The sequence below is a fragment of the Equus quagga genome, chromosome 10 (genome assembly GCF_021613505.1).
Source record: "Equus quagga isolate Etosha38 chromosome 10, UCLA_HA_Equagga_1.0, whole genome shotgun sequence".
Lineage (NCBI taxonomy): Eukaryota > Metazoa > Chordata > Mammalia > Perissodactyla > Equidae > Equus > Equus quagga.
In genome coordinates, this window is record NC_060276.1 from 110,035,671 (window position 1) to 110,061,266 (window position 25,596).

Below are 25,596 nucleotides of genomic sequence, written 5' to 3' on the forward strand. Positions count from 1 at the left end.
GACCTCCCTGACCTCCAGCCCAGCTGGACAGCAGCTGGCTCAAGAATGTCCCAGCCCCAGAAGACCCAGAGTAACCCACCTGAATAAATCCTTGCCCTAGACCCCTCCACCAATCACCTAACCAACAGTCAACTTTAGAAAGTATTAAACGTTACAGGACACAGGATCTTCACCACAAGGATAAAATGCAGAAGACTCTGGCCAGGCACTGATCACCAAGATCTTTTGCACAAGAACAGCATAAGAGTCTGAGGAAATGACAGACAGCAATCTTGTATACAAATTACCATGATGCAAGAACAAGACCCCAGCCACGCACTCAGTGGTTGTCTGGGGTTGAAGCATTTTTATCCTCTTGGTACAGAATTTCATTAATTCTTGACCCACAGCAAGTGTGGGCAAGGCTCCAGACACATGTGATATCTATCTACCTTGAACCGCTTTCCCTCCCAAGAATATCATAGCAATGTGAAGACCTTCCCGGGATGGGCAAGAGCCAGGTCTGCCCGTTTTCTGGACGCGCAAAGGCCTCTGCGGCAGACACCCATCCACTGACTCCAACAGGAAAGGGAAAGGCTGGGGTGCAGAGGGGCACTTCACCTGGCACACTGGGCTGGAAGACTTTATTCAGATCCAAGGAGGAGGCTCTGGAATGGGTTTTCTGTGGCCGCGGTGGTGGGGTGGGAGGGTCCTCACCCCTTTTCATGGCCTCTTCTATGGAGGTGCTAGAGTAAGATCTGCAGCAAAATAAGGAAGGGTCAGAAGGGAGACAGCAAAGCTTTACTCTCAGAAGTTGGGCTGAAATGGAAAATACCCCCAAAAGTCAAAGTGACTGCAAAGGACTGATGAGATCCCAAAGCAACCATGAATTCTACTGTCCCTTGGATGCTACTATCTTCAATAATTGCCCAAATCCCAACCGTGAATCAGAATCTTTTTTAACCTCTTTGCTCTTATTATACCTTAGACCTGAATTTACCTAAAAGGAAAAGCTTTCTGTAAATTCAAATCAGTTTCTATTGAAATTGTTAATAACACGTAAACCCTCCCACTTAAGGTACTTCCATATTTTTTAATAGAAGGGCTTCAAGGTATTAACTGATTGCAGAACTTTTCTCCTGTTTACATGCAAATGCGATGACAGGCACATATAGAACTGGGACAGACAAGCTGAGAGTAAGAATCAAATGTTCGGGGCTGGCCCCGTGGCCGAGTGGTTAAGTTCGCGCGCTCCGCTGCAGGCGGCCCAGTGTTTCGTTAGTTCGAATCCTGGGCGCGGACATGGCACTGCTCATCAGACCATGCTGAGGCAGCGTCCCACATGCCACAACTAGAAGAACCCACAACAAAGAATACACAACTACGTACCGGGGGGCTTTGGGGAGAAAAAGGAAAAAATAAAATCTTAAAAAAAAAAAAAGAATCAAATGTTCAAGGGAATACGCCACAAATGAAATTCAGGAAATGAAAACACACATCAGTCAGATCAAGGGTTCTAGGTTGTCTTACCACAAGAAATATGGGTTTGGGGGAATTTTCAAAGCAAAAGCCTCTTCTTAGCCTTCTCCCTCAATCTCTAAAAAGGCCGTAGCTAACTAGGCAACTTCTGAGACTGTAACTCCAATAATGACTTTTAAAGAAAAAAGAACTAAATAACTAGCCAAAGGTCACACAGCTAGAAAGTTACATAGGTTTGATTCAAACTCCAGTCTCTCTTTCTAAATTCCATTTTAAAAATGTTCTGATACTGCTTATGAGCCAGGGAAGAAATCTTTTGGTAGTAGCACCTAGACTATTTATTAAAGACCTGCTTAGTTTCTAAATTAATTCAACTCAGTACACTAGTCTATTGCTTAGAAATAGGTCTGTGGATGAGTTCCAGATTGATCTTCTAAGAAGTGGATGTGCACATCTGTTCTATTCAGCTTCTTGGCTAACTTCACATCAAAGAAGAAAATGACCTTGAGTCAGAGATGTGTCCTAGAGAAAAATTAACCTCAGAAAACTCTTCTTAATATTTAGCTACTAGAGTGGCACTTAGGAAATTAGAATCTATCAATTATTATTAAGCAACTTCAGTTCTTGGTAAAGGTGGTTTTGACATAGTGAGTTTTTATTTCCCGAATAAGTTCCTCCAGGTTTCTCTGTGATAGTCGAGAATTTTGGTTGTCATGCAGGGTTGCAATCTTTAATAAAGCCACCATAATGGCAGGTGACGTGCTCTGGGGTGGTCCCTGTAATATAACTGGCAAGACAAACAAGGCAAAGGCATGCAGGAACTAGCAGGAAGAATGTTCTAATACTTTCAACAGAGTAAAGGGAACTGATATGAAAGGATAACAAAGTTTTCAAATGGGAACTCTTGATCAAAAAAGGAAATTAGAGGGGCCAGCCCAGTGGCATAGTGGTTAAGTTCACGCACCCTGCTTTGGCAGCCCAGGACATGCAGGTTCGGATCCCAGGTGCAGACCTACACACCGCTCATGAAGCCACGCTTTGGTGGCATCCCACATACAAAGTGGAGGAAGATAGGCATAGATGTTAGCTCAGCAACAAGCTTCCTCAAGCAAAAAGAGGAAGACTGGAAACAGATGTTAGCTCAGGCCAATCTTCCTCACCAAAAGAAAAAAAGGGACCCTAGCTAGAAATTAAAAGAACTTTCTATGCCAGATATAGCTTCAGTGACATTTTTCACTCAAAGAAACAATAAAACAATAATGTGTGTGTGCGTATATATATATATATATATATATATATATATATATATATATATATACACATACATGTTAAGTACACTATGCCAATACCACAAATCTCATTTCATTTCCATATATAACTTGTGTATTTATATTTTCACATGGAAAGTTCATGAATATCAAATAAGTGATATTGTAAAACTATGACTGCAACCAATTAAAATATAAATGTGTAGGGAATCAACAAAATGATGAATGCAGTAGTGTTAGAATGGTGATCTTTCCCTCTTTCTTTTACAATCTCTACAAAGCCTTCTTATTCTAAACAGGAGGGTAAAAATAATTTGATTCTCTTGGTCTCAGTAAAGACCCAGGTGGCAGTACTGAAAATAAAAGCATCCAAATTAGAACAGGAGACAAATCCCTAAAAGAATATATAAAATTTAGCCAGAGATATTAATAATAGAGTACGTGACTATGAGATTTTATAATTTCACTCACTTTGAGAGAGACAGGAAGTCAGCAGAAGTGAAAACTGTGAGGTTCAACTCATGGTTAACATAATACACATAAGCAGATTTCTGCAACTCAAAGTTTTCCCTACAAAAGGACAGATAAATGCTACTATTCCTACATCCTAAAGCCAGCACGGACTAATTTGTAAAAGATCCATTCATCCTTTCAAAAAAAGATGAGTAAATGTGGTAACCATAGATAGAAACAGTGAGCATACCTTTTTTTCCTCCCAAAATGAATTATTGGATCTATTGTTTAAAAAATATATGAATAGAGATTATCTGTATCTTCTATAAAAAATCTAGACATAGATAAACTAAGGAGTAACTCGGATTTACAAGAAGACAAGATTTCCTTAAATGTCAGTATTTCAATCATATAAAATATGATCAGATTTAAATTCACTTTTTCAGGAATGTGTCTAGTAGCCAAAGGAGGAAAAAAAGTCACTAAGAGCCAAAGCAAGACTTGAAACACACACACGTAGTGTCCTATCTTACAGTGCAGTCTGCTGGTGAAGAGCGGTCCCAACACCATTTCCCCTCTTTGATGCTCTGTTAGTGTTTCTGTATTTCTCCTTGCTCCTCCCTTCTGGTGTCTGATGTCAACCACAGCTCTATCTTACTGGCTCTCCCTCTTTTACTAGCCTCTACCATTTAAAAACTATGAAGCTGAGAAGAGGCTCTAAGATAGGATGAAAAAGATCCTAAGTGCTGCTTACCTGAAGCTTCAAGCCTCACTGAAATCACCGTATTTTTGTTCCCTACTCTAGAGTTTATCCCCTAGGCTTCTTATCTTTTGGTGTTCACTTTGTCATGAGAGTAAATTTCAGTGTTAGTTACCTTTTTTTTTTTTAAGATTGGCACCTGAGCTAACATCTGTTGTCAGTCTTTTTCTTCTTCTTCTTCTTCTCCCCAAAGCCCCCCCAGTACATAGTTGTATATTCTAGTTATGAGTGCCTCTGGCTGTGCTATATGGTATGCCACCTCAGCATGGCCTGACGAGCGGTGCCATGTCTGCACCTGGGATCTGAACCGGCGAAACCCTGGGCCATCAAAGCAGAGTGCACAGTTACCTTTTAACCTTACTTCCTTCTTTCTGAAGCTACTTCCCCCTATTCATATGCAGGGGCATACTGTGTGATATGCCCCTGCAACAACTGGGACATATCACACAAGCCACTTCTTCATGTCAGGGGAGCAGAGAGCAGCAGCCACCATCTTCCAGCACTAACAAACACAGAAACTAAGAGTCTCCCCAGCAGCACTGCATGCTCCAGTCAGGCCTCTCATGACCAGTGAACTCACCTACACTCTAAGCTTTAAATCTAAAAGAAAAGGAGATGGGGATTGGGCTTTGGGTTGGGAGGTTTTATCTCTAGTCAAGGACAGGGCAAAAAAGGGCACTGAAGCAGAAATTAAAGGAACACTACCTGGATCTTGGTCTTGCTTTGAGACTGTTGGAATCCTTGGGAGTGGCTGAAACAAAGATTAGTTGTTGTTTGCTTGGGTTTCATTTCTGCGGGTAAACAGATTTATATGCAGCACCTGGGCTAGTACAGAACACATCAACACGTAAACATGAGGTATAGGTGTCCTTGTGGAGAACTTGACCGCTTCCACATTTTCACAATTTCATGATTTTATTTCTAAAGCTAAAGGCACAATTAAAAGGAAAGAAAAACCAACATTTTTTCCTTTCATCATAGCACTATCTAAGAAGCCACTCTCAAATCTAAGCTGATTAATGAGGAAATTCCAGTCTAAAAAGACAACTCTATCAAGAGGTTACCTATTTACATAATGATGGGTTCAGACCTGAGGGTTTCTTGGTCTATCATGACAGCCTAGTTATAGATTTTGAACCAGTCTCCTCTAAAGGCTGTGAAGAAATCTATTGGGCTACACTTTTTTTAGATTTTCTTAAAATACGCTCCCAGAGTAACATGACCACAAGAAATCAAAGCTCCCACAAGTAAGTTGAAAAGAGCTATGCAGCTTTTCTTGTAAGAAAATATTCTTGTGTCCCACATCTCTGTGACCAAATCATACAGAGAATATTATGAGGTGAAATCATTAAAATATTTTGTAAACCATACAACTTTCCCCTATCAAATTTAAATGATAAACTAACTTGCTCACTACTGAATCCACGGAGCCTACTTTCCCACCTCAAGTTGTTGGGAGTAACTAGAGACATTTACAAAAACATTAATCCTCTTTTTATGTTTTCAATCCTCTATGGAAGACAACTTTAGAAACCACTAGCTATTCTAAGATTGTACACACATTGAAAATTTTTCATCATAAAAATTCGCAGAAAAAGTGCTACTAAGAACAAGGAGAATACAGTTTGTACATTGGTTGCACAAATTCTTCTAGAAAGAAAATGTCTCACTGCTTTATCCCATCCTCTTTTACATTGCTCCAAAGATAAAAACCCTCCTTGGTATGAAGCAACCTGAGTTTATGATGATCATTAAAATCCTCAGGTTAGAATAGCAGGGCAGAAAGGGGAGCTGAAATGCTTACAAAGCACAAAGCAAACTAGCAATACATATTCCCTTAGATATGGTCAGCTGCAGGAGAGATGCATTTCTCCCAACCTAAGCACTTTGGCTTATTGTAGTGAGAACACAGGCATCTTTCAACGTCAAACCACTGAAACAATGCCAGAGCCCTGAAAAGCATGGGCAGCTTGAGCCCTGTCTTGCTCATTATGGTGCACTCGCACCTGCACGTAGATGGAAAACTACTCCCCCTCCTACAAACCCCAGGCAGCAAAGGAAAGCAGCCTAAGGGAAGCCTCTCCTCCAGCCAAGAAGGCTGCCTTGGGGCTGGGTGGACAGTGTGACCAGACTCACCACAGAGCTGGGGGCTGCCCTCTGAGCAGGCTGCCCACAGCTGGCTCCGAGCCTCTCTTCTCCCTCAGGTCCCAGTGCTTTCCAGAAATATGTGGGTAGAAGTCTCAACCATGTTAAAACACTGTTCCCCAAAACAGACTGTGGTGACAGTTAATTCCTTTGTCACTTGCCATTATCTTTGTCTTTTTGCTGGGGTAGGAATGGGCGTGGAAGGAGGGATGAACCCTGCTGGTGAGAGATAGACAGACAGATGGGGTGAGGGGTATGGGTGAGCAGTAGAGACCAGGCCAGGAGTCCTGAAGCCTAGGTGCTCCTCCTACCTCTCCGAACTTCAGTTTCCTCACCTACAGAATGAAGGTAAAAATACGGCCCCTTTCTCACAGGGAGAGATACAAAGGTGAAGGTACTTTGAAAACTAAATGTATTTTAGAAGTGCAAAGTATTACTGCTGTAGAGTGCTCCTAATTTTTCAAGCTTAGAAATCTGGTTTCCAAATTTAGTTCCTTCTAGGACAGCAAAGGAGGGGCTGGTGGGAGCAGATAATGAAAGGAGAGAAGTGCTCTACCCCATAAGACCATGGGGTGATAGCAGGGCATGGGCAGCTGATAGAATCACCAACGGGGCAGTCTGAAGAGCACAGGGTGAGGGCGAACAGGCCTAATACCCTCAGCATGACCTAGAGAAATCAAGAAAAAGATCATGATTGTGCAGTGTGCTCTGCTGAATTAGGCTGCAATGTGATGGTATCTAAGAAATCTATTAGACTCCATTAATATATACACCTTATATAATGAAAGGGTAAGGGCATATGAAAAAATATGTAACAAGGAATACTCTCATTCCCTGATAACACTGCCCCACCCTATCTGTAACCCACCACATCATCATCTTCATCACCATTACCATGATCATTATTATCATCACTATTACCACCTACTGTGGAAGAGCAGAGCAAGGAGACACTTCTCCCTCTACCTGCAAAAATATATCCCAGGTATGTCTTGGAAAGTCTCCACAGGTTTCAGATCAGAAAACGCTGGAGAACACTATTTTAGTTAAGTCTTCCATCAGCCTCTAAGCCCCTGAAAGTCAGACTCAGCACTTGGGGCATGTGAGTATCTGCAAAAATGGCAAGGGTATATTGTGTTGGAATCCAGGCAGAAGCCAACAAGTAGATCATAGCTTCTCATTTAGCTAGGAGGAGGGGAGAAGAACAACAACTTCCTAGAACACTCTTCCAGGAAACAGAAACGGGATAAGAGGGCAAGCTTAAAGTTTAATTCTCCAAAAGGCAGCAACTCAGTTGAGGTGAACTGTCCACATGGCGTAGACAGCATCCAGAATTAGAAACTACCATCTTGAAACTCTAGTGTCTCCAGCTGGGAATCCAAAACATTTCCCAGAAAATAGAGTATCAAATACATTTTAAGACGAGGGATTTCCTCATATCCACTCCAAAAAGCGGCAGCAGTGGGAAGAACAAATCAGAAACCACATAGCATGCTCCCAGGCAGACTGCGAAGCAAATTCAGAAGTACTTCACGCACTGTGGCACACCCTGAGAGGTTCTGTCTGGTGATGCCATGCCCTATTCAATGAAGGAATGGTAAAAATGACATCTACAGCTCACGCCCCAGAGAACACACAATGCTCATGGAAAAAAATAGGAAGTCATTAGCCTCAAAAGCTGTTGAAGCAGCACCAATTTAACCCTCCAAATTTAAATAGCTTTTACTAATAACATAAAATGAAGTTTACAAAAACTGGGATCTACCTACTTTAGCTCCAGAAATTAGAGTTGGAAAGAACCTACCTCAGGTGTTTGTCCTACTCAAATAGAGCATTTCCCCTTATGATGAAGGAAGCCGAATCAGTTTCAAAAGCCAAAACTAGGCTCGAGAATTCCTACCACTTTTAGAGTCATGGTTGATCTACAATCTTAATTTTCTACTTCTTAACATCACCTTCTAGAGGTAGCGGTTCCCAAAATAGGTTGTGCAGCAGTCACCTGAGGGGCTGCCTAAAAATACAGATTCTTAGGCCTCATCACTGAAATCAATCATATATTCTCATTCATAATCATTCTCTCTCTCTCTCTCTCCCCGCCTCCCTCTCCCCTCACTCCATCCTCTCCATCTACCCCTCTCTCTCTTTTAAACCTTGAATGAACTTGGAGTTTGGGAAATATTGTACCATAGTATAAGCCTCAATGTTATATTGATTCCTTTGTTCCAACTTTAAACAAATAAGCCTAGGATGATAGCTAGCTAACCAAAACAAACATGATTTACTTATTAAATATTAAGAGAGATAATAAGAGAAAGGAGCAACTTATTTCATGTCCTCATAGCCAGAGCTCCAAATAGTATCCCCTTCCCTAGCCAGTCTGTTTCTAACTAGGTTCATCTTGGTTCAATGATGGTTCCATCAAGAGCTGAGGACACAGGCCTGGCCATCTCCACCATTCACAGACACAGTTCCGACTCTACAAGAACCTAGGCAAACACAACTTTTATTCTTCTCCTTGGAATCCACTCCACGTATAAGCACATTTACTTACCTTCCTGGTGGTGAAGTATAATGAAAATATTTGACATTTTTGCTTTGGAAATGGGAATTTCAATTGTGGGCCTCCAGTTGGTCTACCTGCACCATCTCCTTACACTACACAGAAACCACGACGGCTTGTTGAAATCTTCTCAACTCCAAGCCTTCTCAATTTTACACTTAGTAACAATGAGACTCTAAATTCAAACTCAGTGACCCTTTCAGCGAAACTTAAATTCAGAACTTAAGAAGAAATCACCCTCTTCTCATACCTGAAAAGAGGGAAAGGGTAAAAAATGCCAAAAAGTTTCTGTGTAATAAGACACAAGACAAATATTTAGAGAGAAACATACACACTAACACAGGTGTACCAATCTTTTACTCACTGAAATTATTTTTTTAATTAGAAATAATTACATAAAAATATATTAAAATGGTTTTCTCCTACCTGGATCCTCGGACATGTCCTTTGGTAAGACTTCATCCACAGTATTTTTCAAAGCTAGCAGTGTTTGGTTTCATTTTTAAAGAACAGGAGAGAGAAAGGGGAAAAGAAAAGAAAAACTGTAAAATTTTATTTCTGAAGCACATTACATTAAAACAAAGAATCCCCATCATCACTTATAAAAATGGTGTTATTATAAGTTGCTATAGCACTTACTAAAACAATAAAGACCTCCTAAAGCATGGAAATAAGGTTCTCCTCCTACAGAGACCAAAGCAGTATTTTCAACTGTCCAGTGAGTGCTTCTAGTGGCTAGGAGGAGTACTACCAGGAAGTATCAGGAATTTCCCCCTTTCATTCCTGACACCCAGATCAACAACATCAGAATCTCTCTGGGAGTGAGACTCAGGCTTCAGTATTTTTAGAGCTCACCCAATTATTTCAATGTGCAGTCAAGGCTAGGACCCACTAGCAAAGAGAGTGATCAGAGTACACGCTGCTGCAGACAATGTCCAGTTCTGCCTGCCCTTCCAGAGCAAATATTTAAATAGAGAGCGTGCAATTACTGTTTCCTAGTGGAAAACTTATTTTTCATGTATAACTCCCATACAAAGCTGCATCAATGGCAGGTCTCAACAATAAATCCTGAAATAGCTTCACTGATTTTTAGTGTCTTCAGATAAGTCTCTCATTCACAGTTAGTGAATCAATATCAGCTAAGAGAAGGAATACTGGCTTGAGATTTAAAAAATCTTGATTCTTATCTCCACTCTTTTTCTTACTAAGAAAATGATTCACACTGCCTGAACTTCAGTTTACTCACCTCTAAATTTTAGGTGATAAAACATACCAGCCTCCATATAGTTTTGTGAGGCCTGAATAAGGCAGTGTATGAGGAAAAACTTGGTAGATTCTAAAGCATTATACGGAAGTATGGAGGTGTGGGAGGGTTCCTCCTGCTCTTCTAGATACTCCTAGGCCAACTCATCTCTCTGCTTGATGGTAGCTATAACATGGAACACCGTGCTGCACTGCATCTCACCCACTCACTAAGATGGGCAAATTGTTGCTGGGCTCCACGTCACAGTCTCGTACCCACAGTTACAGAATAAAGCCCAGGGACAAAAACTCTCCACAGAAGATAACTTCCTCCTGGATTAGACCTGTGTACGAATGTGCATTTATATTGATGTTCTAGGATCATATCTGCCAACACAAGATGTTAAGCTCTTAATTGTTTCAGCTTCCAGTCATCCCTAGTTAGTACAACCAGATTCCAATCTAATGTGTCAGAGTAGCCTGAGTGTCAGTAGTGAGTAAGGAGCCAATGAGTTGAGGAGCTTTGGACACTCAAGCTCTTGTTACCACTTTATGATATATAGTTTTGTGACAATAATTTGAACTACTTAATCCATCCTAAAGTGTTCATATACTGAGAATGGTCCTCATATGCTCCAGAAGTAGACAAAGAAACATAGGCATTCCAAGAGAAGTAGACAAAGAAACATAGGCAGAATGTCCCTAAAGGAAGAACACTCATTCTTATCATACCTTGTTTGTCATCACCAGTCACATCTTGGATAGGGACAGGAAAGTCAGCCATGTCTTTAATAGACAGCTTCTTGGAAAAGAAAAGTAAATTAATTATATGAGTTGGAATGGAAATTAAGTGATATGCAAATACAATGAAAATATTTTAAAAGCTATATATCCTGCCAATATTTCTGTCTTCAGTAAACCCTGACATTTAATGCATTTTTTAGGTTTCTAGTGATGTATAAGTTCATTTGTATTGAAAAATTTATATGCACAGAGGAAAAAATAATTCAGATCGAGGCATACATGTAGACTGCATTAAATCTGAATCTGGTGTGGGATTCAGTCAGAGAATCATGTAGCATTTTCCCATTCAGTCAGGAACAAACCTATACTTTATGTACTTTTTCACAAGCAGAGAGAAGTTCTGACAAGCGGTCCCATAATGTGGGTATTCACGAGGATCTGTTATGCAGAGAGAGTTCACTCCTAATTCAAATAACCTCCTTGTCATGGAATAAGAGAATTTTACTGATGAGCAGAACAAAATCTTCTCCTAACTCACTTATGGAGGAAGTCTCCACCTATACTAATAAGATGAATACCCAAATTGATCAAGTATTGATTAGTTTAAAATCTACTTACTATAAATTTATTTCTTATAAACTCTCAAGGAACATGCACTCTAAGACCTCTGATAAGATTAAAGAATAATATATATTCATATTGCTATATATATATAAACAAATTCTGGAAAGATATATAAAAGTCGAAGGTAGATGGAGAAAAGGATTGGAGGAGGACTTGTATATGCCTTTTCATATTCTTTTTATTTTAAACACATTCAAAAAAATCAAATAAAGATAAATTTTTAAGCTTAAAGGAAGTAGGGTATTTCTGAAGCTATCTGGTGCTCCAAAAGATTAACTGGTTTACCTCATAGAATCTGAACAACTGCAGAGAGATAAACAGTACTTCTGTTTTTAAACTGTTTCAAACAATGGAGTTACAGTACTGTTTGGTGGTAACCTGATCTAGGATTTGACAATCCTCAGGCAGATCATTCTTGGCATTACAATGTAGGCTCCAGAAGTAATTTCCTATTCAAAGTCTACTATCTCCAAGAGAACAAAGAACGTATCTTAACAGCGCCTTTCTTTCATTTTCTTCTCCCACCTGCATTATAAATCAGATCCTTAGTAGAAGAAAATGATTTAGGAGTAGAAAGTGTTGATAAAAAGAAATAGAAAAAGACACTGTTGAAAGAAATTTCAAAAATCTAAATAAATGGAAAAATATCCCACGCCCATGGGTCAGAAGACATAATATTGTTAAGATGGCAATAATCCCCAAGTTCATCTCCAGATTCGATGCAATCCTTCTCATTTTTTTTACATAATTTGACCAGCTGGTACTAAATTTCGTATGGAAATGCAAGGGACCTAGAATAGCAAAAACATCCTTGAAAAAGAAGAACAAAGTTGAAGGACTCACACTTCCCAATTTCGAAACTTACCGCAAAGTTACAGTAATCAAGACAGTGTGGTACTAGCATAATGAAAGACATAGAGATCAATGGAATAAAATTAAGAATCCACAAATAAACCCTTACATTTATGGACAACTGATCTTCAACAAGGGTGCAAAACAATTCAACAGGAAAAAATTCTCTTTTCAATAAACGATACTGGGACAACTGGAGATCCATACACAGAAGAAAGAAGTAGGACCTCTTCTCACGGCATACACAAAAATTAACTCAAAGTGAATCATAGACTTAAATGTAAGACCTAAAACTATAAAACTCTTAGAAGAAAACAGGAGTAAATCTTCATGACTTTACATTAGGCAATGGTTTCTTAGACAGGACACCAAAAGCACAAGCAACAAAAGAAAAAAATACATAAATTCTACTTGATCAAAATAAAAAAGAATTTGTGTTGCAAAGGACATTATCAAGAAAAGGAAAAGCAAAGAAATAGAAAATACTTGCAAATTATAAATCTAATAAGAGACTTATATCCAGAATATATAAAAAACACTTACAACTCAATAATAAACAACCCAACTTATAAATGGACAAAGGATTAAACAGACATTTCACCAAAAAAGATTTATAAATGGCTAATAAGGACATGAAAAGATGCTCAACATCATTAATCATTAGGAAATTCAAATCAAAACCACCATGAGATACCACTTCACTCCCACTAGGATGGCTAAAATCAAAAAGACAGACAATAACAAGTGTTAACAAGGATGTGAGGAAATCGGAACCTCATACATTGCTGGTGGAGGAATGTAAAATGGTGCAGCTGCTTTGGAAAGCAGTTTTGTAGTTCCTCAAAAAGTTAAACACAAGTTACAATATGATCCAACAATTCCACTCCTAGGAATATACTTGACAGAAAAGAAAACATATGTTCACACAAAAACTTGTACATGAATGTTGATAGCAGCATTTTTTTCTAATAGCCCAAAAGTGGAAACAACCCAAATGTCCATCAACTGAAGAATGGAGAAACAAAATGTGGTATCCATACAATGGAATACTATTCAGCAGTAAAAAGGAATGAAGCAGTGATACATGCTACAACATGAATGAACTTTAAAACATTATGCTACGTGAAAGAAGCCAGTCACAAAAAGGCACATATTGTATGATTCTATTTATATGAAATGTCCAGAACAGGCAAATTCAGAGACAGAAAATAGATTAGTGATTACCAGAAGCTGGGGGGAGGAGGAAATAGTGAATGACTGCTAAATTAGTACAGGCTTTCTTTTTGGAGTGATGAAAATGTTCTAAAATTAAACTACAGTGATGGTTGCACAACTCTGTTAATATACTAAAAACTACTGAATCGTACACTTTAGATGAGTATGCTATGAGAATTATATCTCAATAAAGTTGTTTTAAAAGGAAAGAAATCCAGCAATCTAAAAAACACTTCTAAAAAGGAGTATAACTGAAATTATAATCTTTAATTCTTTTTGTGTGTGTAAGAGGAAGACTGCCCCTGAGCTAACAATCTGTACCCAATCCTCCCCCTTTTGCTTGAGGAAGAGTGGCCCTGAGCTAACATCTGTGCCAATCTTCCTCTATTTTGCATGTGGGACGCCACCACAGCATGGCTTGATGAGCGGTATGTAGGCCCCTGCCCAGGATACAAACCTGTGAACCCTGGGCCACCAAAGCAGAGTGTGCAAACTTAACCGCTATGCCCCCAGGCCAGCCCTTATAATCTTTAATTCTTGATAAAAATAAGTACATGGTTACAGCTCTGCTGTCTCTAGAAAAAGATGTACTGTTGAGCAAACTTCTCATGTCCTGAATCAACTACAGTTTCATTCACAACACAAACACCTATATGGAGTCATCCCTCAGAGGGCTGGTACCAAGACCTATTTAAACTCCATGCATGCACTCAAGAGAAATTAAAAGACTGGTAGAAAGAACAATGAATAAAATGGTTTAGAAGAACATGAAATATTTAATCATTAGCTATTAAAATCTGACCTATACGTTTTGAATGGCCAAATCATTAATTAATCTTATTACTTTGCCCCTGAATTTTGTTTATTACATCATTATCTAAAAGCACCCCACCTCCTAAAATCAGTTTTGTTGGGAAAGAGTTTGTTGTTCTTCTGCTTTCTTGTTTGGGCAGGGAAAAGCAAAGACCAGGTAGCTTTTAACCTGATCCCCCCTACCCCCCACAAAGGAACCAGTTAAAGTATACAAAAGCATATAAAACTAGCTGCACATAACATCCATAAAAGTGAGTATCCATAATGTCATCAAGGACATGTGTGTGTGTATGTGCACATGCACGTATTAAAAATATCTCCATTTCCATATTTCTTAGTCACCTGTATATTTGCTCCTTTCCTTTTAGACAGATGATAAATTACTACATGGGGGAAAGCAACGTGAGTCAGTAATTAATTTCTCCAAAACAACAGTATTATTTGTCTCTATTGGAAGGGCAAAGACTATCTGATATGATGACAAGTTGGAACAAAACGCTTATCTAGGAATAATAAGAATTTATGACATTTTTTAGTAAATTACCTAACCACCTCATAATTTTACACCAGCAGTGGGACCCATAGCAAAAGAACAAACAAACAAAAAACAGGGCAACTGCGTAAGAGAGCTGTAGAGGTGTCTGTCCTGGCCTGACAGACAAACCTCTCCAGACCAGTGCAGCAGCCCCAGAGTATACCGAGGGCCATGAAAACTGACTATTTAAAAAGCCAAAATTCTTCAAATGCACATCTACCACTCCTAAAATCACTTCTCCTTTTATCTTTTTCCCACGAGTGGAAATCTGTTGAGGAAAGTAACATGGAGGCTATGACCCAAAGAGGGAGTAGCAGAGAGGCCAAGAGAGATGTTATCAGAGCAAGTACTGCAGAAGTAGGCTTGATTCACTCACAGAGGATGTCATCTATAACACAGACTATAAGCATGAGAGCGCCCTGGGAAAGAATAAATAATCACACACAGTTACAAGAAATTAAAGAAATGGTTCTGAATCCTGTCTTTGACCCTCTATCATCCTGCAATGGTTTTAACTAGGGTGAGAGGACTACAATAGGAGCCTATGAATAAACCTCCATTTATTAAACATTTCCAGACTCTTTTTGGACAGGAACAGCAGATAAGTTGGCATCATAGAAATCATAATGGTGATGATAATAATGATGACAGTGCTGATATTAACAATAACCATAACGACTCCTATTTATTGATGCATACCTAAGGACCACTAAGCACATGGCTAAGCCCTTACATCAATGGCCCACCACTGTGGGAATTCTCTGGTTTTCTCTTGGGGATCATTGAGTCACAGTCTTCATTTGGTGCAAAAGTTAAAACCCTGAGGGGAAGGCAGTTTTGAATGTGGTCTGGGGCCCTCACATATAGTTCCCAAACCTCCTCTCAGAACTGCTGTGGTTCATTATACCTTGTTAATACTCAGCTACTAAAAATACAACTTTACAATGTTTACTTCAGAATTAAAGCTTGGTTAAAGTAAATAACTTGACTAGCATTTTTCTGGCTTAGTTTGGCTATACCTAAATTTCACCTCTAGAAGGTCAAGAGACTACTTTGCTTATTTTTTACCAAACCTAGTTTTAGGGAGAAGAGAAAAAGAGATAATTATAGATATATCTGGTATCTAGATTTGAAAAGCTGAGCCTCAAAGTAAGTACTAAGTATGAAGAGAAAATGTTATGAAAGTGGATTTTCCAGAGGTTGTACAGAACATAGGCTAATGGATTTAATTCTACACACATCCTTATATATTTAACATATGAAAATCTTTTACCTCCATCCGATTCAAGTCCCGGGGTTGTTGGTTTGCTGGCATTGACTCAGAATAAGAATCAAATAACGCACACTCCCACTTGGGCTTCGGAAAGGCTAAGAAGAAACAAAAAGAATACATAAGAATACTTACTATAGTCATAGCGAGCATTGTTTCCTATCAACTTTTCTGTGCTTGCTAAATACAACAAAATCAGTTAGCTCCTGTATAATAGTTATGGCACTAATCACGCTGAGGTAGTATTTTTAAGTTCTTTATATATACAATCTGGTACTTCTGTTATGTCCATTTTACATGTGATGAAACTGAGCAGCAGGGAAGTTAAGCAACTTACTCAAGGTCATATAGCTGGTAAATGGAATAGCAGGGACATGAATTGCCAGCAGGCCTGCTGGAGGGTCCACGCTCTCAGCATTTCATGTTGTAGCAGAGTAGTCATTTTCCACATTAACCATCACTATCACAATACTTAAGTTTGAACTATGCTACTAGCATCATTTTTAAATGGCAGTAACTATAGTAATAGTTTCAACACTATAAACACTAAGGAAATACTTCATTTTAGCTATTGTTGGAAATAAATAAACAAGCTCTTATAATGATATGTGCCCAAGAAAATGATGAAATATTCATTTCTTTTGGTTAGCAGGAATAACAAAAATAAGAGCACAAGTTCTTGCTGATTCACAACAAGGAAATAAGAATCACATCATGGGTTTCTTCTGACCTAGAACAGTGACAGGGTCTGTTAGTTGGGTAGCTGAGTGGGTCAGCCTGAGGAAAAATCATGTTACTTGGTAAGCTAATACTTAACACTCAAGCTATTTCTTAGAAGCGGATTCTATTTCACCACTTTGTCACAAAGTAATTAAGAAAGAAATGTCTCAACAACTAGAAAATTTGTCAATATTCCAAAGAGGAAAAGCAGATTGGGGTAGACAATAAACAGAAGCTACAATCAAATCTGTCATGACAAGCTATTAAGACATCAAAATTTTAATACCAGGTTAAAGAAAATTTTTTGAATCAAATGTTAAAAATAGATTGGCAGGGGGGCCAGCACGGTGGCATAGTGGTTAAGTTCACATGGTCCACTTTAGTGGCCCGGGGTTTGTGGGTTCAGATCTTGGGCAGAGACCTACACACCATTCACCAAGCCATGGTGAGGCAGCCTCCCACATAGAAGAACTAGAAAGACTTACAACTAGGATATATAACTATGTACAGCGGCTTTGGGGAGAAAAAAAGAGGAAGATTGTCAACAGACGTTAGCTTGGGGCCAATCTTCCTTACTGGGGGTGAAAAAAATAAAAGATTGGCAGGAGCCAGCCCCGTGGCGTAATAGTTAAGTTTGGTGCACTCTGCTTCCTCAGCCTGGGTTCGTGAGTTCGGATCCTGAGCATGGGCCTACACCACTTCTCAGCCATGCTGTGGGAGCAAGCCACGTACGAAATATAGGAAGACTGGCACAGATGTTAGCTCAGGGCTAATCTTCCTCAAGCAAAAAAAGAGGAAGATTGGCAACAGATGTTAGCTCAGGGTGACTCTTCCTCAGCAAAAGAAAAAAAAAAAGATAGACATTGTTTTTAATCCTTTCTCAATCTCCCACCCCCACCAGAGTCTGAAATGTCAACATCTCTCTACAGTAACGTACTGGCCACTGAGTAACAGCTACCACATGCAGTTCAGTATAAGCATCTTAAATTGTTCATTTGCTTACTCTGGTCTGAATTTCACAGATGTCAGGTGGGGCAAATTGTGGGCCCTGGTGATTTTTCTGACTATACCAGGTGGTCTCACTCTTTCCTTGGTAAAAACTCAGCAAAACACCCTTCCAAGTACCATTCCTCAATCAAGGCCCAAGAGCAGTTTTAACCAAAATAAGACTTCTCTTTCCAGTTTACCAATCAGTGATCTGACTAGAACTACATGAGTAATGTCTGATCATGAGGGGGTCTTGCTGTATTGAAAGCCAACACTTTCAAAAACTACAAATGCCATCAAGTAATTGCTAATCTCTGTCTAGTGTGTCCCCATCTCTCCACCTCTACTGCTACCTCCCCAGTGCCCCCTCAGCTCCTGACTAGACTACTGCCATAACCTGGTCTTTTGGCTTCCACCCTTGCATAATCAGTTCAAACAGCAAATCTGATTGTGTCAGATTCTTCCCTGCTTAAAACATGTCAACGTCATTGCCCATGATTTGCTCTCCACCTTCCTCTTCAGCCTCATCGCCAGCCCCTCATCGCCAGCCCCTCAAGCCCTGGCTCTTTGCACTGCAGCCTGAACTTTACATGCCTCCCATGCTCCAAGCCTTTCTCAGGGCCTTTGCAGCATACTTGCTGTCCCCTCTGCCCAGAGTCCACACTTCCCCCTTCTTCACCTATGTAGCCCTTAGCTCATCCTTCACGTCTCAATTCAAACATTTAGGGACATCTTCCCTAAGGTCATGCACCCTCTTGCTGCGGCTGTCCTTCCCCTTCATGGCACCTATCACTGGCTCCAATTATGCATACATGAGTTTAACATCAATCCTCTAACTACCGGCAAGTTCCATGACGATAGGAACTCTGTTATATAGCGTTCTGACCACAGGGAATAACAGGGTGCCTCTCACATAGTAAGTACTCAATAAATATTTTTAACAAACTATATGGTAAAATTCTATACCAGAATCCACCCAGTCACCTAGGCATGAAAATATCAAAAGGCCCATGACTAAGCCACCAAATGATCCAACTTTTCCTTCCAACTCTGACCTTTAATTTTCACTGTTAGGAAAAAAAATCAGATACAACAACTCCTGCTTCATTATTTTATTGAAAACAATAAAAGCTTGTATAGTTGCGAATGCATGATGATATCAACCAAATTTATAGTCTTCACCAATCTTGTTGAAAACTGGATTAGATTTTTTTAAAAGACTAAATATAGATCAGTTAGAAAAATGCTGGAACAAGAGCTGAGCTTTTAAAAAAGCCAAATGGGATACCATAAGAACGAACCCCAAAAATGAACAGGACCACTCATTTTTGCAAAGTCTAAAAACAGAGAAGACTGAGACAATTCTAGCCATTTTCTTGAGCTGTATACAAAGATAAAGATGGATGATAAGGCATTAAATGTTAACTGTTAAACCCTCAGGGTTTGCCTAAAATATACTGTTACTGAGTTTGATGAGGTTTTATGAGGTCTCTCACATTTTTTATTAGAACTATATAATTACTATTTAAGGTTAATCCCACAAGCTCTGGAAATCGTGCAATTTTTGTTTAATTGAAGGGTATGTGATGGATTCTTCAGTTGTTTCTGTATAAACACATGCTGACAGCCTCCATAAAAGACCAGGAGGAAACAAGGGGCTTCATTCCAAATGAAGGGAGATGCCTCTTCACCGGCACTCTATTTTACAGAGCCCCTCTACTGCATAAGCAAGGCAAAAACAGCCATTTGCAGCAGTAAAGGAATCAAGAGGCTACTTCTCTTCTGTTAACATACTTTTTACTTGGGGCTTTCAGGTTTTCAAAAATTTTATCAGTGACTTTTGAAACAGTCCATGAAACACTTGGACACCTACAAAGTGACTTCTCTACAAGGAATCATAACACCTGGCATAGATTCCATGGCCATCCTGCATCAGAACAACAGAACAGTATTAATCAAGACCCAAAAGTGGAAAGTTAAGTGTGAACATGGGAGATGAGGTTACCCAGGACTCTCCCCAGGGCTCAAAAGAGGAAACAGTGAGAGTATTAAATAAAACTAAATAGCCCTGGAGCAGACCTTTGGTGAGCTGTTCATCCCGATTAGAGAGAGACAAAGCCCCACGTGGCCTCGCTCCCAGGAGAAGGGGTTCCTGAATGAGCCTGCACTGACTTGGTTATGGGAGCCATGTGGTTGCCAAGATAGCCTCAGGACTATTCGCGCTTCTTTGCCTCAATCTAGGATAAACAGAGTGAGAGAAAGAAAGGAGAGAGAAATAAAGATGGAAAGATAGAAACCAAAGAGGAAACAGAGCAGTTTGTCATGCTGCTCAATTGCAAACAAGTTCCTGGTGACCCATGAAGGTCTCCCCAAGCCTGTAAGGAAGGGTAGCAGGCTGGAGTCACAGCCTGATATAGTCAGAAAGCAGCTATTAGCCAAGTCCAAGCTCTGAAATGAGTAGTAGCTTTTGGTCTCTGAACTCTCTCCTTCATACATTTTTATGGGGACTTTTGGGGAAGATCCCAGAACGGGTCACTCTTCCCTCAACATGTTTACCTCTCACCAGCATCAGCCACATACTGGGTCTCTTCCCTTTGGTTGAGCCTCCATGTCCACCTCCCCACTACCTAATACAGAAAGTGATAGACTTTTTATTTAAGAGTCAGAAACCCCAAGACTGACTTACACAAGTCATTGGCCACTTTGAATCTAGTGTCGTTATGAGAAGGAGACAAGACAAGGTAATCTAAGGTATTTTCCAGATTTAATGAAAAAATTCATACTCTATTAATGACTAATCACATTTTCTTTAGACACTGCTCCCTCTTGCCAATAATCATCCATGACTAAGTTCTCATGTTTCTAAGAGACCTTCTCTAAAAAGTAAGAAAGGTTGTTGAAAGCACCAGCTGTTTCTGGACCCTTTCAATGGAAGCTATACTTCTCTGAGTAACAGAAATCAGATCACTGCCTTTGAAAAAGGCAAGAGACATTATTAATTTTCCCAAACATCCAAAAAGAATTGATAGAAATGTTGGACTCACCATGACTCTTTCCTATCCAAAGGGTTTGGGGGTAATTGTTTTATTAAGGAGAAAGACAAAGAGAGTTCTATTCCAACCTTCCAGTGTGCTGGAATGTTCTATATCTTTATCTGATTGCAGTTATATGGTGTACACACATGTAAAAATTCATCACATGTACATTTAAGACTACAGCACATCGCACATTTCACTGCATGTACTTTTTTAATTTTTTCATTAGGTGTAAGAGTTCTATTCCATTCCATTGCCCAAGACTACATGGGTACACTGAAACGTGCCTAAAGACTCCAAGTCAGCACTTGGCTCTATAGGAAGATCTTCTTCATTTTCTATCAGCTGGGAGGTTCAGCACCTGCCTACTGCACAATCTTCGTGAAAGCGCAAGTGACTTTGGTTCAAATCCATCCAAAGCACTAGAATGGGGGTAACAGATGACTCACATTTACCCAGATCATCCCTATTACTCATCATAAGATGTGAAAGTCTAATATCATTTAAAAGACAATAATTGTAGATACAAAGGAATCCCCAAAGCAGCTGGACACCATCTTAAGAAACAAAAGTTCTTTATAAGGCCTGGACTAAAAAAAGCCTAAGGTTTAGGATTTCTGATGAGGCCTTACCTGCTTGGAGGTACTCTGGCTGCAGAGTTGGAGGTAGGCCCTCAGGCAGTGGGTAGCCGTTCTTCCGGGCCACAATGAGATGAAACGCAGCACAAAACTCAGGCAGGGTCAGGGCTCCATCGCAGTCGGCATCACTCAGTTCCCTTAATATAACAGATGTGATGAGTACCTAACACAGAACTCAGAGGAAAAGTTATTCAGCCTCAAACATGCAAACACAACTCCTAAGCTCTCTGGTGGCGGCCCTGCAGGGTCCCCAAACCCTCCTAGCCAAACCCATTTGAAATCTCAGGGAGCCAAGTGGAGGAAGAAGAATGCTGATCGACAGCACTGGCATCAGTGGCACTTTATAAATAAAATTTTAAATTCTTCACGTTCTCTGGTAGGTCTGTTTTACAACACTGAGTACACAAGACAAGAAACTATGGCACAAAAAGGAAAACGATGCCCAGAATTCCACTGTAGTTGACAGTCATTCAGTAAATGCGAGGTGTGAAGAGCTCCAGACATGGTGCTCAAAACAATCAAAGGAAGGGTTGGCCTCAGCCCTTTCACAGTTGTCCCAGCCATTATATAGTTACCAGAGCTCAGAAATAGGTGCTTCATTTTTCAGCTTTAAGGAAAAACCTTGAACTTTTCAAGTCACGTAAATGTTCTAACAAAAATTTGCTTGAGAATTCCCTCCTGGGAAAACACAAGTAAGCTCAATAAACACTGGTTGAACTATGTTTTCAGATAAAACTAGCAACCAGGGAAGGCTGGAACCACATAAGACAGAAAGGGAGAGTCTTGAAAAGGCTTATCTTCCCTTCAGTCATTGTTTCCCAATGAAAGGCATAGACCCATTTACTGAGCACAAAAGAAACCTATTTGCCAAAGTAACTAAGACCCCATAAGCTCAACCAGTCTCGTAGGTGTACAGAGACAAGTATACTTGTGTTAGGACAAGCAGAGAGATAAGACATATAAAATTGTACTAGAAAGGTGTTACTACTTGAAAGAAAAAAGTATCTAAAGTAAGCTCCACAACTTTCCTTTGGACCATTCACATCCTCCTCCCCCTCAAATATTTTAGAATGTACCAGCCCTGAAATAGCAGCTCTCCAGGGTGAGGAGTCAGGGAACTGTTTCAAAGGCTGGATGCAGAGAATACCATTCAGCTTCCACAGATATGTCTTGAGAAAAAGATAGGAAGCCTCGTGCTGATAATGTTAAGACTGGGAATTCTGCCAAAACAGAACATTTTCTTTTCAAAATGATAATTTTTTCCCCTAGCTTTAAAACTCTAACATAAGGCTTGTTGTAAAAAAAAAAAAAATTACACTAGAATATATTGCCGAAGAATCTAAATCCAGTTCAGAATCCCAGATACACTAGCATGCACAAGTGTTGTTAGAATAGTTTTCCAATAAGATGCACAAAACATGACAAGCAATTTTAAATCCTATAGTAATTTTTGTTAATCTTTATGAAAAAAGTTGTACATAAATATTCCAAAGTTTTAATCATATATTTATAGCAGCATGGTCTCCCACCCGGTCTTGAGTAAGAAGAGCCCACATACAGGCAGGATTTACAGAGGCACTGAGCATTCTCATAAATGCAAATAGAGCCATCTGGATGGTCCTGGCACAGCCTTCTGGAGTCAGGGCTGCAGCTTGCTCGACAGCAAGGTGTAGTGCATGCCACAGCTGCGAGTCTGAACTAGGGCCCAGCTGATAAATACCAGCTACATTTAGGAAGCTCAGAGGCAGGTAGGATAGTCAAATTTAACTTAATTCCAAAACATGTGTGGACCTTCTGTTCACCTGGCCTCATAAAATATTATAGGTAGTCTGTTTACTTGCATCACACCAAGAAGAAAAATCTGCAAATAAAATATGCAAGTTGGAAATTCTCATATCGCACACAACTTCTTAGACTAAAAAGGGATCTAGATGAGGATAATAATTAGGAAATTACTTTTTAAATAATAGCTAACATGTATAGTGTGCACTATGTGCCAGACACTGTTCATTGTGCTTTTCATATAATGACTTAATCTTCATAGCAACAAAAATCTACATTCTATTCACTCCCTTAGTCTGTTAAAAAAAAATTCAAAAAATAAGACTTTTAAAAATCTAACAGTAGAGGCCAGCCCAGTGGCATAGTGGTTAAGTTCACACGCTCTGCTTCGGCAGCCCAGGGTTCCTGGTTTAGATCCTGGGTGCAGGCCTACACACCACTCATCAAGCCATGCTGTGGCGGTGTCCCACATAGAAGAACTAGAATGACTTACAACTAGGATATGCAGCTATGTACTGGGGCTTTGGGGAGGAAAAAAAAAAGAGGGAGATTGGCAACAGATGTTAGCTCAGAGCCAATCTTCCTCACACACAAAAAAAGTAATAGTAGGAGCTAAAGGATATGTATGTATGACAGTTTCATAGTATGTGCATTAATTGTACTTACCATATATAGGAGAGTTCTGGAATGGAAAGCTTTGATTTGGTGAAGAAGTTCTTGGCCACAGAACCTGTCAAGAGCCATTGTTTAAATAAATCCTTAATTACTTATCTAGAGTAGCTTTTAATAGTTAATGTCAATGGATCACCATTTTTTCATTCAGCAATCACTACCATATAACCATAAACACAACATTTATTCATTAAGGCAACTACAAATCATGTGGCTAAAAACAACACGTAAACAGCTTTTAAAAGAATATGTAAATTAGAACAGGGCAAAAGCAGCAATGACATAATACTTATTATGACATGCAAATTATATGAATTCCTGCTTCATTTTTACCACAAATCTGCAAAATTTTGCTAAAAGTTCAGAAGACAAATTTCAAAATTAAGTAAAAATCTGTCAAGTACTTTTAATGAAAAGGTGAGAAAGTAATACATGATCATGATAGAAAAGAGAACAAAAGAAGAAAACTAACACCATTAATATCATCACACAGAGATACGACAGCTGTCTTGGGAAAGAGTTTTGGTGAGATTTAAGATCTCTTGATGGCTCTTTGAGAAACTTATCCAGGAATCTCTTGCTACTTTATTCATTGTAAATTTACCAATATTAATTGAAATTAGGTAATCATTCCATTTTACATGTTACATAGCTGCAAACCCCAACTCTTAGAATGTTAGACCCAATCCTTATTGAGATTGAAACTTTTGTGCTTTGAGCTCTTACAACAGTTTCACAGTTCAAACCTCTCAATTCTAATACAAAGAATAGTCAAATCAAAGCCCTAAGCTCTATTCTAAGCTGATAATGTCTAAAGTCATTCCACAGCAGTCACAATTTCTAATTGGCCTTAAAACAAAAGATTATAATGGACCCTAAAGCAAACTTATTTTCCTTTGATACATTATTAAGGATCAAAGGCAAAGTGTCCTATAAACCAATGAGCCTTCTCCCCAAAAGCATCCTGAAATAATGCTGAGATACGACTACTGGCCATCAATGCAGCTACCTTGTCAAACATTTGTCAGAAATGTCTTAAAAGCCTATTTACTACCTATTTTATAGATATAAAGACAACCTCCCCTCATGTCATTCTTGTTCTCCCTTGATAGCCTTTCTTCAAATCACAGTAGGCCCAAACCCACCACTAGAGACCTGGCCTGGACTTCACATAGTAGAGAGAGATTGTTGTACCACGGTGTTTCAAAGAGGTTAGGTGGAGCCCATAGGGAAGCTGAGAGCTAACAAGTTCAACTGTGGCCCAGCTGCCACCTGCCAGAGGAGGGAGCTGATGAGAAAGCCTGAATGCTCCCTCTTTGATGCTGACAAAAGTTCAAACCATGAGCTGGACCCTTCACTCCAGCCCCACCCCAACCACCATAGAAACCTCAAGCCAGCCTCATGCCCTTGTTCTCTCCAGCCATTTTCAGACCTGCTGGAGAGCCATACGTGGGGCAGAAAAGGAAAAGGTGAGGCTTAAAAGCTGTCAGCAATCAAACATCAAAACATGGACTCAGATTTTTTATTATAAGGATAGAGTCTCTCAACCCAGTAAACTACAGTTACACACAGCATTGATATATGAGTGATAAAATGTTAACACATCGAATACATATAGATCTTTAAAAAATAAAGACCAGTAACACAATATAAAAATGAGTAGAGCTATGAGAGTTCACAGAAATAGATGTAACTGACTCAATCACATAAAAAAATGTTCAACCTTGTTCATAAGAGATCTGTAAATTAAAACCACACAAAGATATGATCTCTCACCTATCAGGTGGGGAAAAACTCAAAAGTTAGCTAACGTGTTCTGATAA

General features: G+C 39.5%; 1 protein-coding gene across 8 annotated transcripts in view; it reads right to left on the reverse strand.

The window, feature by feature from the left end:
• The window catches only part of REPS2 (RALBP1 associated Eps domain containing 2), a 192,497-nt gene that overhangs the window by 74,797 nt on the left and 92,104 nt on the right, over nucleotides 1-25,596 (reverse strand). For 4 of the 8 annotated variants that reach the window (XM_046673865.1, XM_046673858.1, XM_046673860.1 and 1 more), the window contains 7 exons: nucleotides 23,768-23,831; nucleotides 21,314-21,456; nucleotides 15,943-16,037; nucleotides 10,619-10,688; nucleotides 9,071-9,124; nucleotides 4,645-4,690; nucleotides 601-737 (listed from right to left, as the gene is read on the reverse strand). In XM_046673865.1, coding sequence (XP_046529821.1) covers nucleotides 601-737; nucleotides 4,645-4,690; nucleotides 9,071-9,124; nucleotides 10,619-10,688; nucleotides 15,943-16,037; nucleotides 21,314-21,456; nucleotides 23,768-23,831 — 609 coding nt within the window. The remainder of the gene's footprint in view (nucleotides 1-600; nucleotides 738-4,644; nucleotides 4,691-9,070; nucleotides 9,125-10,618; nucleotides 10,689-15,942; nucleotides 16,038-21,313; nucleotides 21,457-23,767; nucleotides 23,832-25,596) is intronic. The other 4 variants (XM_046673864.1, XM_046673861.1, XM_046673859.1 and 1 more) reach the window with 3 other exon arrangements.